Genomic DNA, 15,358 nt, shown 5'->3' on the forward strand with positions numbered 1-15,358 from the left:
AAAAAAACTCATTAAAAATCTCAGGCTCCCGAAGCTGTAATCCCGCGATTCCAGGACATAGAAAACAGTTCGGGATCCCAGGTACCATACATACATAAAACTATACATGCAGGCACATACATACATAAGTACTCACCACATCCTTTCAATAAAGCAATTTTATATTCTAAATCTGCGCAAGCAATTGATACTAAACCAAAAAAAGAAATAGCCAAAAATTGGTTAAAAGCCTTTGGCAAATGCTTAACATATGCATCCATCCAAAGTATTTCCAGGCGAACGAACATTTAACTGTAAAAGCAATAAAAGGAAAATGCACATAACCAAATAAAAATGATTATCAAAACAATGAACGATTGGCCAGTTAGCTGCCGATGGCGATAGTGTCAGCGAAGGCGCCATTTGTCCAATAGTCAAACAACATAGCTAGCTGCCTTGGAGCCAAACATCTACGAAATGTGTGCTAGCCATCATCATAATCCCCACTGTAATAAAACACCAGCTAGCTTGAGTGCGATTGGAACTTTTCAGCAGAACATTAAAAGAACATTTTATTCAATTGTGGAGAAAAACAAATAAAATTTATTTGGCCACTTCGACCGCACAAGCAATAACATCTTACCACATACCACATACAATCATACCATACATTAGGGTGGTCCAAAAACAATAAATTCGAAACTGTAATGCTCTCACCCCCCGAGGATTATTCTATATCGAAAAAAAGTATACCCCTATTTTTTTATTTTGAAATCAAAAAAATATTTAGAGGTCGCTCAAATCGCTCAAAGTTTTCCATGTATTTTTATAATGGGGGAAAAAAATAACTGTTTTTTTAACTACTTTTTTGATACTAACGATTTTTTATTAGTCCCCTCATTTTTTCAGGGTTTTGAGAGTTTCTGGCGGACCTATAAATTATAGTTGCGATGAAAAAATGGTTAAATAAACAATTGAGTATTATTATTGGGAATCTGCTGCAGAGAAACAGAGTAATCCGATAGAAAAATATTGATTTTTAAGAATTCCATACCAGTTCTACGAAAAATGGTTCTTTCCCCCATTATAAAAATACATGGAAAACTTTGGGCGCTTTGAGCGACCTCTAAATATCTTTTGACTTTAAAATAAAAAATAGGGGTATATTTTTTCGGTATAGAACCATCCTAGGGGGTGAGAGCATACAAATTCCGACTTTACTTTTTCAAGTGTATTTTTGGACCACGCTAATGTACATGCATCCCCCCACTCACGTAAATGCATATATGTAAGTATATGTTTGTACAAATGGGCGAATGCATGGATGTGGGTATGTATCCTGTTATGAATGCGCGCACGTATAATAAAATCGTATGATATTGCCAAAACAGTATCTAGTGCGCTGCTTATTCCGGGAGATACATACATGCATATATCTATAGTATGTATATAGTTATAGTATGTACGTATTTTTGTATCAGTGTTGCCACTTTGTGAGTACTTCCTCAGAACGTGAGGAATTTCAGGTACCGCTTTAATATTTTTTGAGGATTTTCATTTTGAGGAATTTTCTCTCGATATATTTGCAGTTAACAAATGCAACCATGTTCTACACAACACAGTTGTTAAATCGTTCAATTTGATTTCTGTTCACATTTCCCTCAAACGGTTTGTCAAATTTTCAAACACCCCCACACAAAATAAATATATGTAAGCAAAGGGATATTTCGGCTTGGTTTGTCAAGCCCCGTGTTTGGTGTTTTTCGCTCTTAAGCACATCTGCGTTTGCTGCTAAATATTCATAATGTTATCGATAATTTGTTTCATCCCATCGTTATATTTTCAACTTATTTTGAACTTGCAAAATCTCGGTAACGAATGGAGAGAACACGCATTGTTCGATCATAAGGATATTTATATTGATTCTTCATTAGATCCAGAAAATTGTAGAGAACATTTTTTGAATTAAAAGATTCTTCAGATTTATATAAGTTTCCCCAAATAAAAGAATTATATCTGCATTACTAATATAGCCCGTTTCTAATGCTTCAGTAGAACGTGTATTTGGTAGTTTAAAAATGTGTAGGACTGACTTGAGGACCAGATTGAGCACTGATATAGTTGCAGCAATATTATATACAAACCAAGGCATACAAAATAACGGTGCTACTTTTTTTGAACGGAACAAATGTACCAATTGAATTGGAGAACGTAATTAATTTTTATACTAAGTACCTGTAAATAGTATGCAGTATACAATATACCATATCTTTAATAAGAACATTTTGAATAATTTGTTCGGATTTTGAGGATTTTTAACTTGTTTTTGAGGAATTTGGTAATTTTTTGTGGCAACACTGTTTTGTATACTCTTTGTGGGCATTACATTGCGGGCCACTTGGGTTTGAGAAGATAATGCCCGCTGGTATGATTTTTTAGAATTTCTCTCGGAATGCGAAGATACTTGTCCCGTCGTTCTGCCGAAAATCCTTTGTAAATTGCCATACAGTTCAATCGCACCAAGGCCTCTACATACGAACTTACATATGTGCATATGTACAGGTGGATGCACATACATATAGTGAATATCTATTGATAAGTTCAATTCGCACATCATTACAACCAACCAGAGACTTGGTATGTAGTTATGGGCCAACGATTTTAAGGACTACATACACATATTCATGTTTTTATCGGAGTTGTATAGTGTTAATTTTAAAACTTTTTTCTTTAATATACGGCATATTAAAAACTTAATGTTAATATTCGTATCGAATCAGACTTCATAAGCAAGAGGGCCTGTTGTCGGTAGTATCGCAACCGTCTTTTTCAGCCTACGTGTGCCTCACACAGTGGTCTCAAACTGGAATTTACTATTCAAAATAGTCCGGATAATTGAATGTATTAATTGTTTTAATGAAAGATAATAAAATTTAGAACAGACTTGTCGAGCCCGATTTTAAAATTTTCAATCTTTTATATTAATTTTTTTAGTTCGAAATGCAGAGAAAGTAGAAATTTTAAGGAAACTCGATTTTTCTGTTACTTAAAAAATTAATGTTACATAATTAAGCCTAGTTGTGAACAATTATCTGGTTTTATCGTTTGCAAAAATATATATTTTTCAAGCGAAAAATGCCAAGTCACGTTATGCCAACATACATACATACGTCATGCCCCGAATGTCTCGAAGGATTCATCTTTCGAATAATTTAATATTTTTCAATATATAAACCCAATTTTGTTTGAACAACATCTCATCGTTTGAAATTTTTACCGTAATTTAACTAAAAAATTGAAAATTCTTCAGTCTTTGCTCAAGGTCTGATTAACATTACTCTTAACCCGTGGTTGATTATCCTTCCAGTAGCTAAAATGGGCATGTACGTTTTATCCAAGTTATGATTAGCTAATCATGGGATAGTTTGATAATTGTGAAAATTTGAGGAAATAGTTCACAAAAATTTCATTGTAAATACACAAAATCTGCATATCGAAAGGTGTAAAATAAGCCCGATCACCGAAGCATGTTAAATAATCGTTAACTCATCGAATCGCTTTTAATGAAAAATTGTAAGTAATTCTATTAAAATTCCAGATACAGGGTACCTAACCCCATTGAACGAAGTACAAAGGTGTCAAATCGCAAGATATCGGCCTAAGTGTGTCAAGTGCCACTGCCCTGTTGAAACCACATATTTTCCAGGTCCATGCCATCTAATTCAGGTCATAAGAAGTTTGTTGTAATCATTTTCGAACAATTACCCCCGGATCACTCCACCAGCCCAGAACCCGACATCAAATAGCGACTCGTTGTGGGTGCATAGTTTTTTCTTGAATGACATGCCATGGCAGTTTTGCTTGTTAAAGTATTCGTTTAGGTGCAACAGTACCTAATCGCTCATGACTAAGATTTCAATACCAATTGTCTGAAAAAATAAAAAATAAATAATATAATTATAAGATTGTCCGAGCTTTGCTGGGAATGCCTACACTTTTTAAAGTTTTCGTTTGGGTATCAAATATTTGTCGATTCCATAGCTTTAGTTTATATTTTTATGTAACGCATATCATTAATGGAATTTGTTTTTAACATTAAGCCTATCCAATACCACTGTCCATACAAATTATATCCATAAACAAACTATTATCAACGCGGTAATATTTTGGCTTTAAAATACCTCAGTATTCAGTGAAACGAAATAAAACAACTTGATGTGAACAAAAATACTTGACAATTTTTTGGAAAGTATGTACATACAACCACTCTAACAAGTGGTCACGTGCTCATTTTTTTTTTAAATATTCATAATGTTTTTCGAGTAAAATTTTTTTGTTATTTTCGTATCAAAATATTGTCCCAGCATTAACCAAAACAATATAAAACACAGTTTCACACTTTATAAAAAATTTAACAAATTTTTATAAAAATTTCAACTTTTAAATTGCGAACCTCTAGAACATTTTTTGGTATGCAATTTAATAGCCCACACAATTTTAGTCTGACGAAGTGTAAGTTTCAAACGGCTAAAAAATCCCGTTGATTCTTGAGATTTTTTTTTTTTTGAGTACGGATTTTTACGCTTTTTTCTTATGAAATACAATGCGGGCGACCGTTCGCAACAAAATTAAAAAAAGAAATGAACCCCAGTCTGTAAAAAAAAATTCTCTAAAATCAACGCAATTTTTGTTCTAATGGCTCAGTTTAGAAAATTGAAATTTTAATGAAATTTGTTGAATTTTCCCAAATTTTGTGTTAAGTTTAAAACTGTGGTTTTGGTTAAAGCTTCCAGGGTATTTCTGGAAAAAAATATTACAAACAAAAATTTTTCTCGAAATGCATTACGAATATTTAATAAAATCAACACGTTGTCATTTGTTTGAGTCATTGTACATAGTATTAGTAGAAACAGAAAGTGTGGATTATGAAGCGACTGCTTGGATGACATTGCTCTGAAGTTCCATGAGCTACTCAGGCAATTCCACGTCTCATACAAAAATTAATAATAATAATAATAGATTGGCGCTTTCACATATGTTAGTGTTCGGCCGAGCTTCTCCTCCGACTTGTGGCGTGCGCCTTGATGTTGTCACACAAAGCGGAGGGACCTACAGTTTTACGCCGACTCCGAACGGTATTTTTATGAGAAGCTGTTTTTCTTAGCAGAAATACACTCGGAGGTTTGCCATAGCCTGCCCAGGGGTGACCGCAGTTAAGTAAAAACTGTTTTCTTCATTTTTTTTGCAATATTGCTTTGACCAGGGCTTGAACCCAGGCCCTGCGGAGTGGAAGCACGCACTGCTTACCACTACACCACTGCGGCCGGCATGCAAAAATTAAATCGTGGATATGCGTATCATCGGCTTTGGAGGACGCGTTGTAAGAAAGTGACTGAAGCTTTCTTCCCCAAAAATTTAAAGAAAAAAAAAATTATGATACATCCCACTTCATCCACCAGCGCTCACATAACAAAAAACGTAAATGATCCTCCAAGTAGTGAAAATCGAAGCTGGAGCCAAAGCTGCCAAAAATGAATCTTAGAAGTGCCAGAGGAAGAAAGAGGAAAATATGTTCATACATACATATGTATGTATATGTACATATTTATTTGTTATGTAAAATAAAAAAAATAAAAATATGTGAGCGAAAAAAGGCAAACTCGAAGAAAAATGAAATAAATGGTCAGATGAAATAAACAGTCCCATAAAGAATAATCATTCAGAATGTGCTGCTGAATTATGCATGAAGCCAGCAAGGGGCGATGAAAGTGGCATCAAGCAGCGGGCAGCGGTAATGCATAAGTAGCATGTTGGTCAATTGTAGCACACCGAGCTCGAGACAGTCGTCCTCAAATTTCCAGTTGGAAGACAATAAGGCCGAACTTTGTTTTGGTAGCAAGGGTGTAGCTGAAGACAGTTTAGAGCTAGCTTTTCCACTAAAAAGCAACATTTTCCTTTTTGATGATTTTAATACATATAAACATGCATACATATGTACGTACATACATACATACACAAGTATGTAAATGCAAAAAAACTTCTGAATATTTTTTTCTCACAATACCCTGCAGGGAAAGCTTGTCTAGTGAGGTAGTGTTAACTAAAGTCTTCGTGAGCATGCAGTAGCATTTGCAAGACTAAATTCGACCGTTAATGTGTACTTTGTGACGTTAAGAAAGTACTCTTTTAGTAAGCCAAGAAAATGTTAGGGCAGCAAAAAACTTAAGACATTAACGCTAAAATGATAAAAATTTACTCCTTTAAGGGCAGGGGAAAAAAGGCCGTCTAACCTTCTTTTTTTTAGTGAAGAGTAGAGAACGACACTAGGTTTGGCTGGGTTAGCGGACAGCCAGTCTCACGAAACCAAGTGTCAATCACACTCAGTGATATTTGGGCTTTCCTGCTCACAACTGTCCAAAAGGGCCTGTAATTAGGTCTATGTAGCCTGGGCGTAGATAACTTTAGTAACCAATCACTAAACACCAGAGCAAGAGAGAAAGCACACCGTCCTAAGGACAGCCCCAATGAACTCGTAACGTAATATATTGACGCCCGTCTGCCTGAATCCTAACGAACCTCTGCGCAAGCATTGAGCGAATCCAATTTGCCGGCTCAGAATCGACTCCATGACTTAGAGCCGAGTTGCACATGTTGTCGAAGGTGGCATTGTCAAAAGCACCCCAAACGTCTACAAAAATGCCCAAGACGAATTGTTTCTTAGTGACGGCGTTGCTAAGTCTGGCAAACAGATTTTGTAGAGCCGTCTAAGAGTATTCCCCGCCTGATAGGCATGTTGATGCTAAGACAGAGGATGTGAAGAAAACTACATCTTTCAGAGCGGTGGCGACGATATTCAGACAATATTCCAGTGGAGCTCAAAGTTTTTTATTTAGTCCGTTCTACTTTGAAAATGTGCAAAGTACTCGTAGTTAGTTAGTTAAGAATTTGGGCGTAGCAAAAAGGCACAGCAATTAACCGCAAACCGTCTGATGATGCATACTTATCATAACTTCGCACAACTTCGCATAAACTTCAAACTGTAATTTCGTATGTACTTTGTATGTATTCCATTACCCAGAAATTAGCAAAACTTTTAAAAACTTAGTGATCTGTTGAGTTTAGATTTTGCTGCACATTTTCTTAAGTTACATTTTTATTGCACTGGTACAAATGGTTGTGCGAAGTTTTGCGAAGTATGCATAATCCTAAACGCTATTTGAAAAAAAAATACATAATTAACTTTTCATAAAGTTATTTTTGTAATACCCATTGAAAAAGAAAATATTTGCAATAACAACACGGTGAGTCATTTTATTTCGTTTTTCTTTCAGATTGGCCCGTTGAATTGATTCAAACGCTTACAAAAGTAGTACGCAGTGCTTCAAGTGGTAACCTAAATTCCAGGTACATATTAAGTATGAAGTTGATACGAAGGTTGAAGTAGGTCTCGTTAGAAAGAAACCTATTTTTTCAGAATGGAAAGAGCTTTGATGAATGCGAGCGGACTGAACTGGTGGGATATCTTATAGAAACTAAATTTTGTATAATGCCGCTGCTGGTGTATGGCGCAGAAGCATGGACACTGAAAACATCTGATAAGGCGGCTCTTGCATTTTGCGCGTTGACGACGCCGAATACCGCAGACTATGGAACGATGAGCTGTATGAGATTTACAACGGCATGAACATAGTGCAGCGAATTAAAATACAGTGACTCCGCTGGCTTGGTCATGTCTGAATGTACTCAACTCGAAGCAGAGGAATAGGGAGGCCCCCACTGAGATGGAAAGACTAAGTAGAGAAGGGCTTCACTTAGCATTTGCAAAAGGCAGCAGTTGGCACAGGAAAGAAACGACTGGCGGGCTTGTTGAACTCGGCCAGAATCGCTTATGCGGTTACAGTGGCAAGCAAGAAGAAGACATGCTAGAGCTGGAAGTTCTATCCGGGTTTTTTGACTATGGGTATATTCGAATATCTGAATAAAGAAATAGAACACCCGGATATCCCAATACTCCTAATTGTGTGTTTATATTCGGTTATTCGGATAGTGGCCGGCTACTCTAATCTACAAAACACAAACAAAAAGTAATTCTTTAGGTATTAACGAAGTGTTCTATTACTTATTATGACATATGCACTACTTTTGAGAAAAACTATGCGAATCCGTTTAAATGTTTACTAAGTGAGCGGTTATTATCCGGACATTCGGATTGCCGTTTGAATGCTGTTTAGAATAACTAGATATTCGGGTTACTATATGAGCGGATATTGCCCGCACATTCGGATAACAAATTGAATAAACATAGACCGGATTTTATACGTAGACTCGAATATCTAACCGGATATTTAGACATCAGAAATGCCCTATTGCATATTAGGTATTCGATTATTCGCCTTTTGCCCAGAACCGGTTTTTGAGGTATATGAAAAATTGCAATTTGAAAAACCTGGTTCCCTATTTTGAAATTAAGAAAAACCCGGATAAACCGGTTTAATTTTACGTAGTTTTCATACAGTGAAAATGCTTATGTTGGTATGAAGTCATGATAAAAAATTAAAATAAAACTACAGTAAATATAGCTTTTATTTACAAAAAAAAACAAAAGGAAATAACTTCAACTTTTTTTTAGATCAAAAGTAAAATAAATATAAATCAGTGAAAAATTCAAATTTAATTTTACTTTACCTTTTTTTAATGTTTTAATGCACATTTTCTGACGTTTTTCGGATTTGAGTAGTGCTCTTGTCGCCATTGCCGAGTGCTTATTTAAATGTGCCTACTACCAATCGAGAGGTCCGTGATTCAATTTCTCGTCCGAGGAACAGCAAAAAAAGTTTTTCAATGGCTAACCTTCGAGTGTATTTCTGCCATAAAAAAGTTTCTTCGGAGATGGGGTGAAAGTGTAGATTTCTCCATTTCTGTCACATCATCAAGAACACGAATCGGAGGAGAAGCTCGGCCAAACATGTAGAAAACACATTAATTTATTGGAATCAAATATGACATACTGTACATCCCCAAATAACCTAGGCTATAATTTTGAAACTATTTACGGATTCCCTTAAATTGAAAAAATCCTTAAAAACTTTTAAAAACCCCAAACTATTATGACGTGGTCAAGATTTGTATAAAATGAAAAAAATTGGTTTAAAAAAACCGCCTATAGATATCTTAAAAAAACGGTGAAAACCGGTTTGGGATAAACCGAATCAATCACCTCATCTAATACACTTCAACATACAAATGGAGGATGGTCTAATATAGATTTTATTTTTGATAACGTTAATGCGAACACTTACGAAAATAGTGGCAGCACTTCAGTCTACTTAAAAAACCTAACTATAGTAGCGAGAGGAGCGCACTACCACTCAGCAGGAACCAGGTGTGATTCCTGTCCGGCCAATCCTAATAGCAGCCGCCTTTACACTGGTCGATTTCGGTCGACGGAGAAACAAACAAAACATTTACAATTTACGGTTGAAGTGCCATTTACAAGGATCGATTTTGGTTGAACGACAAAAATCGCCCCATGTAAAGGCAGGTTTATGGGAAAAGAGCAAGAATTTTATAAAAATTTTATGCCACAGGAGTGATTTCAGAATGTAGAGATTTCACTACAGGGATATTACACACATCCGCAGTATTCCACCTAGACCCGCACCATAACATCAAAGCTCAAACTTTCCTCATTGTGAGATACCTATTTTGTGGCATTTTGGAGGGGGTTTTTGGGATTATTATCTTCGTAAGTGTATTTTTTCGTAATGACGCTGTGGTCGCAATTTCTTACAACATATGCGTAGAGGGCAACAAAATAAATACTTGTGTACATACATACATACATACTTATGTATGTATGTGTTGGTTTGTACAAAATTTCTACCTCCGTACGCACCATTCACAGCAATTTTATGATGTTCGAACACAGATAACCACCAGTCAAAATATTATCTGCCTCAAGCACATTACAGCGCTTATTTCTGCCTTACCCCACTCTTTCGCAAAGCCCTTGCTGAAACTCGGTTCTAATGTGGAGTAAATTCGTATTTTTTTTTTAACAACGCACACGCATAAATTTCAGACTCTGAAAATGAGAAACCAGAAGCTTTTTGGCAAATGAAATTCAAGTGCCGCCGCATTGGTTAGAAGGGGGAAACCAATGAGCTGACCTCGGTCAGAGACAACTTTTTTGTTAAGTAGTTGGTATGGAGTCCGCCTGTCTTCGTAGTCATTTTCATTTCAACACGGAAAATTCATATTATTAAGCTATGCAGTTGCAAACGCGAAGAAGAAGTGGTGTGTTTATCTTATGAATGGTCTAAGTAAATGATTTTTCAGCAGATATGTACCTATGTAGATAGAACTATCTACTACTTACATATATTTATTGCATTTATTTTATTTGAATTTATTGCTTTATTTTGCAATACCTTGTTATATGCGGAGATTGGAAGGAACATACAGATAGATATTATTGCTGGCGTCTGAAAAGCACTTACGCTTATTGTCTTCAATGTAGATTTTGATTTTCAACCTGTTCCTTCCCTTTTCAACTCCCAGGTTGATATGTAAAAACAAGTCATTTTTAGCAAAAAAAAAAACTGATTAGTATGGGACCACCTCTGAGACACTACCTACCGTTGCAAAGAATTATCGAAATCGGTTGACGTGGTCCAAAGTTATGCGGTAACATACATAACAAAAAAAAATATATATATATTCCGACGAACTGATAACCTCCTCCTTTTTTGGAGTCGGTTAAAAAACGATTTTAATAGCCTCTAGGCAAACTTCCAAGTGGGATTTTACATGAAAATGCTTCTCAAAAAGACCACCTGCAGTGCGATAATTGGGTTTTCAATTTAATGGGAAATTAAAGGTTTGTGCTTTTCTTCAAAATTCTAGTTTTTCTTTCAAATTCAATAAAGCACGTCAGTCAATTGGTATTATCAAGTCACTTCCAATTTGGCCTTTTCATCAACCGGTGGTTCCTTCCGCGTTGAATACTTACTTTCATCTTTAAATTCTTTGTAATATGTCTACACGAGTGTCATAGTAAAGCTTATTTTGATCATCATTTCTTTTTCTGCCATTGGGCAAATAGAGGGGCCCCACAGAATCTTTCTCCCAAATACTCCAAAAGTCGCCTAATGACATATTTTCATTGTTCATGCTTTTACGCCATGCACCAGCACGACATGATGGGTGACTTATAGAGTGTGATTTTTGAACAACGAGAGAAGACTTTACTTTTCAGTTGCCTACTCAGTCCAAAGTAGCACTTGTTGGTCTTGAAATAAAGGAACGAGTGCTCTGACTATTTGGCTGATAACATGATCAGTGTGTAGATTTAGCTTTTTTATTTGGGCTAAGCAGGAAACATCCTCTTTAGCTTCTTTCTTTTTTCTTAGATTGCTCAAAATATTAGCTGCAAACTTAATAATGTTTAATGCGATTTTTAGTTTCAGATATAGGATGCAAAATAACGACAAATGTCATGATATTTAACTTCGGCGGAGAAAGGCTTCGACTTTATCCGATATCGGCGTGGGAAGACTGGTTTCGACTCTCACATCGCCTTTAGGAATGAGCGAACGGAAAGCAGTAGTTGCAGGACGAAACCGGTGAATTTCTACATGGATGGGTCGAAGCTTTACGAAAGTATCGGTGGATGGTTCTTTAAAGCAGGGCGCTAGCATCAGGCAGAGCTAGCATTAATGAAGCAGTCGAATGTCTGTTAAATTGCTCGACTTTTCGAGGGAATTTTTACCGGTCAGTCTCATTTGGGTACCAGGCCATATTGATATTGCAGGGAATCGTTGGCCAGGAAAGGTACGTTCGAGGTGTACTCCGTTCAGTGACACCGTTATCAAGTTATATATTTGATTTGCTAATCTAGCCGTAACTGTATAAAATATTTAATTTAGATTTTTTTAGCTTTATTTTTTTCCATTTATCCTATGTTCTGGCAACCGTTTATATACTTAAAAATTCTGCATATGAGTTGATCCATGTACCCTATCAATTCCACGCTGCCATACGTGAATAGTGTAGTTGGCAAGCCGACAACTCTAGCAGCTTTGTTATTTTTTAGCCGCGAAATTGCTTTTCGTAACTCATTTTTAATGCGAGAGATGCTCAGGGATAGTCAAGATAGCGAAGGTCCGACAATCTAATAAAAATCGTTGAGGTTATTCCACCACACCATCCTCCTGAAAGCTGCTACAGGAGGTATCTGGAAAAATTCCTAACATTACCGCACAGTGATCTATTAGAGCTCCAACCAACAGGCAAATCTGAGGCCTGGAAAGCGTAAAGAGCTCCTTTGATCGCCCTCGATACTCAGTTTAGCGGTGTACCCAGCTGCTCCCTGTCTGCTGATAACGTTTCAGGGATGCCTTGCTTTGCCAAGTCGTCAGTCCACAGCTTCTTTTATAGCAGCTATTTCCGCCCAAAAGACGCTGCTGTAGTCTGGAAGCCTGAACTTAGTTCTAATGGGGAGTTGGCGGCAGAACAACCCTCCTTTTGATCCATCCCTAAAAAGTTCACTGCTCCTTTCCCCAAGTCACGCCGCCCGACCCAGTCAGTTAGAGAAGAAGCTAGTAGAAGCGATTTCAGCGGCGAAGAAATCTGTCTACTCAGAAATGAAATTGAAGCGCTCCAGAATTTCAGAGTATCCCGTTTTCGAGCCTGGTAACCACCTAGCTTTCCTGAGCCTAATAGCGGTTCCAGCTACGATAGTTCTGTCTACAATATCTACAGGCTTTTGTTCAGCATGACGTCAAGCGCCAATGTAGGTGTGGTTATTTGTTCGCACTATGTATTACCGATTAAGGCATTTCGTTGGGCGCGTTCTTATCGCTTAGCTAGTGTAGCCTTCTCTAGCTGATTACACCAGAGACCATATCTTACCAACAGCTCCCCTGCGGCAGTATAAAGCAATCGACGCCTTTCTTGCCCTTTCCTCAATAGCTGGCCTTCACGTCAGCTCCCTTTCCAAAATCATTCCTAGGTACTTGAACCTCTCCGAGAAACCTCCGGTTAAAGCAAGAACCACATCTGTGATCTAATACCTGCTGGTAAACATTACCAGTTCAGTCGTGCTGTAGTTGACGGCCGGCCTGCAAGTTCAGGTAACCTTGAGACAGACCAGAAGTCTTCGCCTAACTGTAAGGGCCACTTGGAAAGGACATCACCCTGTGTGCAGGCGATCTCTGACAGAACCACGACAGATATGTCGCGGAGTAAACTATAAATGGTCTGTACTAGGTTGGTTTCGACCCAGAGCTTATTTAGAGATTTAAGATTTAGAGATATTGATCGCTCGAAATACGGTCACGAGATACCTATCGCGTTATTTATATGCAAGTCAATTAGTCACTCCAAATTTTTAGGAAAAAGGAAGTAGGTATCTACTTAGCCAGAAACACTTTTTCTACATAAATAAAAATACTTTTTTCGTCCTTATTGTTCAGATTTGTTGATATTTTATTTAATAAGCCCTGAAATCAACAATCTTAAATAAATGAAAATGGCGCTGGTCGCAGTATTTTCCGACATTAATTACCAATGGAACATCTGCCGTATAAACATACAAAAATATTTACATATTTGCATACATACATACATATGTACATATTTACTTCTATACATTTCCTCGCTTTTTCTACAGCAAATTAAATATTCTAGAAACCAATACAGGCGTATCAAATCAATGCATCGTCGAAAAACAAACAGCTGGAACGCGTCAGCGAATTCAATTAACAAACCAAAATGAAGAATGCCCGCTGAAGACATAGCAAAGACCATTCGTTATGATTTCAACGACTTTTCCATAAGTAAATACTTAATTTCATTTTGTTTCTCAGTTGGATGAAAGGCGGAAAAGGCGGTGAAGGTAATCAGCGATGGCGATTGTGATTTAGAAAGGTGGGTGGAAGTAGCGACCGCTGCGAAGCGTAAGGTAGGTAAATTTTTGGGAAGATTTGTAGCCAATTTGTTTGCTTGAAACTTTTACTTTTCTACTTTGGCTTTAGCTTAGGATTTTGTTTTTATTTTCAATTAAATCGGCTTTGAAGCAAAACATTTTGTCCATGCCTTTAAGAATTTGTTTTGCGTGGCGCCAGCCATTAAAAATCGGGCTTTAAATAAGCAATTTTTTTATAGCCAAATTCATTTTCGTGTTTTTAACATGGCAAGTAAAATTTATTTTTTTCATTTAAAAAAAAAATGTACACAGTTGTAAATATTTTTGTTGGTATGTATGCGCGTACATATTCGTCATTTGTCAAAAGTCTAGCTTTTAGTCCTTTTTTGTGTTTGATTGTAACCAGCTCTTCCTCTTCTTTGTAACTCATTTATTTTGGCTTGCCATTTGTGTTTTAGGCGGAACCTAAGATATTAAAATTGTCCCATGCTTTGCTTCTTCTCTTTTATTTTTTTGTTTTTTTTTTTGTGAGACAGATTTGCATAATGAACTTGAAAAAGAGAATATTTAATTTTTATATATTAGTAAAAACTTCTGTTGAATTCCTTTTCGCTTATACTCCTCCTCTTTACTAGATTTTTTCCTTTTTTTAATTTCAATTCGTGAACGTGGCTTTAACTGAACTTTTTTTGTTTACAATTTTAGTGAACATTTTTAGAAGTAACAAAAAGACAACAGAACTGCATGAAAAAGGCCGGAAATTCGGTGCAGTGAACGGGAGCAAAATATTATAATTAAATAATAATTGAATTTTTAATTCCAAAACTATGATTTAAAAATGATAAGTGTGGTAGTATGCGCTGAAAAATATGTGCATGGGTTCTAGTTGTGTAGAGATGCATACATATGAATATGTATTTTATTTATATAAGTTGTGATTGGCCGATGCATTAAAAAAGGTTTAACTATGAAATTCCTATATTCTTTCGTATATTTACAACTATATCTATATTCACATGCATTTGTATGGAATTTATTTAAGTTAATGGCATATTTAGTAGATGTATATTAGGCATATGACTTCGTTTTTTAATTAAATATGCCTATAAAGAGTGCATGAAAAAAACAACAAAAACTTTTTTTTAATATTCGAGGAAGAAAAAATTTTTATTGAAAAAAGATGAATAAATGGTGTTTTTTTTTTAATTTTCAAGGTTATTAAAGCTAAATTTTTTGTTTTGTTATTTTGTTATAAAAATATGGTTCGTGATTTAACCAAAACTATATATTTAAATCAAACTTTAGAACTTCAACAACTTTCAACAAATTTTCATAAAAATTTAGAACTTTTCAAGCTGAATTTTTATAAAATTTTTGCGTACGCAGTTTTATACCCTGTAAACTTTTAAGCCGCCGATTTTTTATATTTTTGTTTTTTTTGCTGACGGCTTT

The 15,358-nt window shown here is 36.0% G+C and overlaps 1 protein-coding gene and 1 long non-coding RNA gene across 2 annotated transcripts in view; one reads left to right on the forward strand and one right to left on the reverse strand.

The window, feature by feature from the left end:
- The window catches only part of LOC118746571 (amidophosphoribosyltransferase-like), a 4,472-nt gene extending 1,293 nt beyond the window's left edge, over nucleotides 1-3,179 (reverse strand). The window contains exon 1 of the mRNA XM_036480414.1: nucleotides 3,150-3,179. Coding sequence (XP_036336307.1) covers nucleotides 3,150-3,179 — 30 coding nt within the window. The remainder of the gene's footprint in view (nucleotides 1-3,149) is intronic.
- A 3,974-nt stretch (nucleotides 3,180-7,153) lies between these two features.
- LOC118746211 lies at nucleotides 7,154-14,917 on the forward strand. Its single transcript, XR_004993809.1, has 4 exons — nucleotides 7,154-7,383; nucleotides 11,442-11,811; nucleotides 13,652-13,942; nucleotides 14,612-14,917. It is a non-coding gene; the product is annotated as an uncharacterized LOC118746211 (long non-coding RNA).
- The last annotated feature ends 441 nt before the right edge of the window (nucleotides 14,918-15,358 follow it).

The sequence above is a fragment of the Rhagoletis pomonella genome, unplaced genomic scaffold (assembly GCF_013731165.1).
Source record: "Rhagoletis pomonella isolate Grant_MI unplaced genomic scaffold, Rhpom_1.0 Rhpom_scaffold_00010, whole genome shotgun sequence".
In the NCBI taxonomy this organism is placed as follows: domain Eukaryota; kingdom Metazoa; phylum Arthropoda; class Insecta; order Diptera; family Tephritidae; genus Rhagoletis; species Rhagoletis pomonella.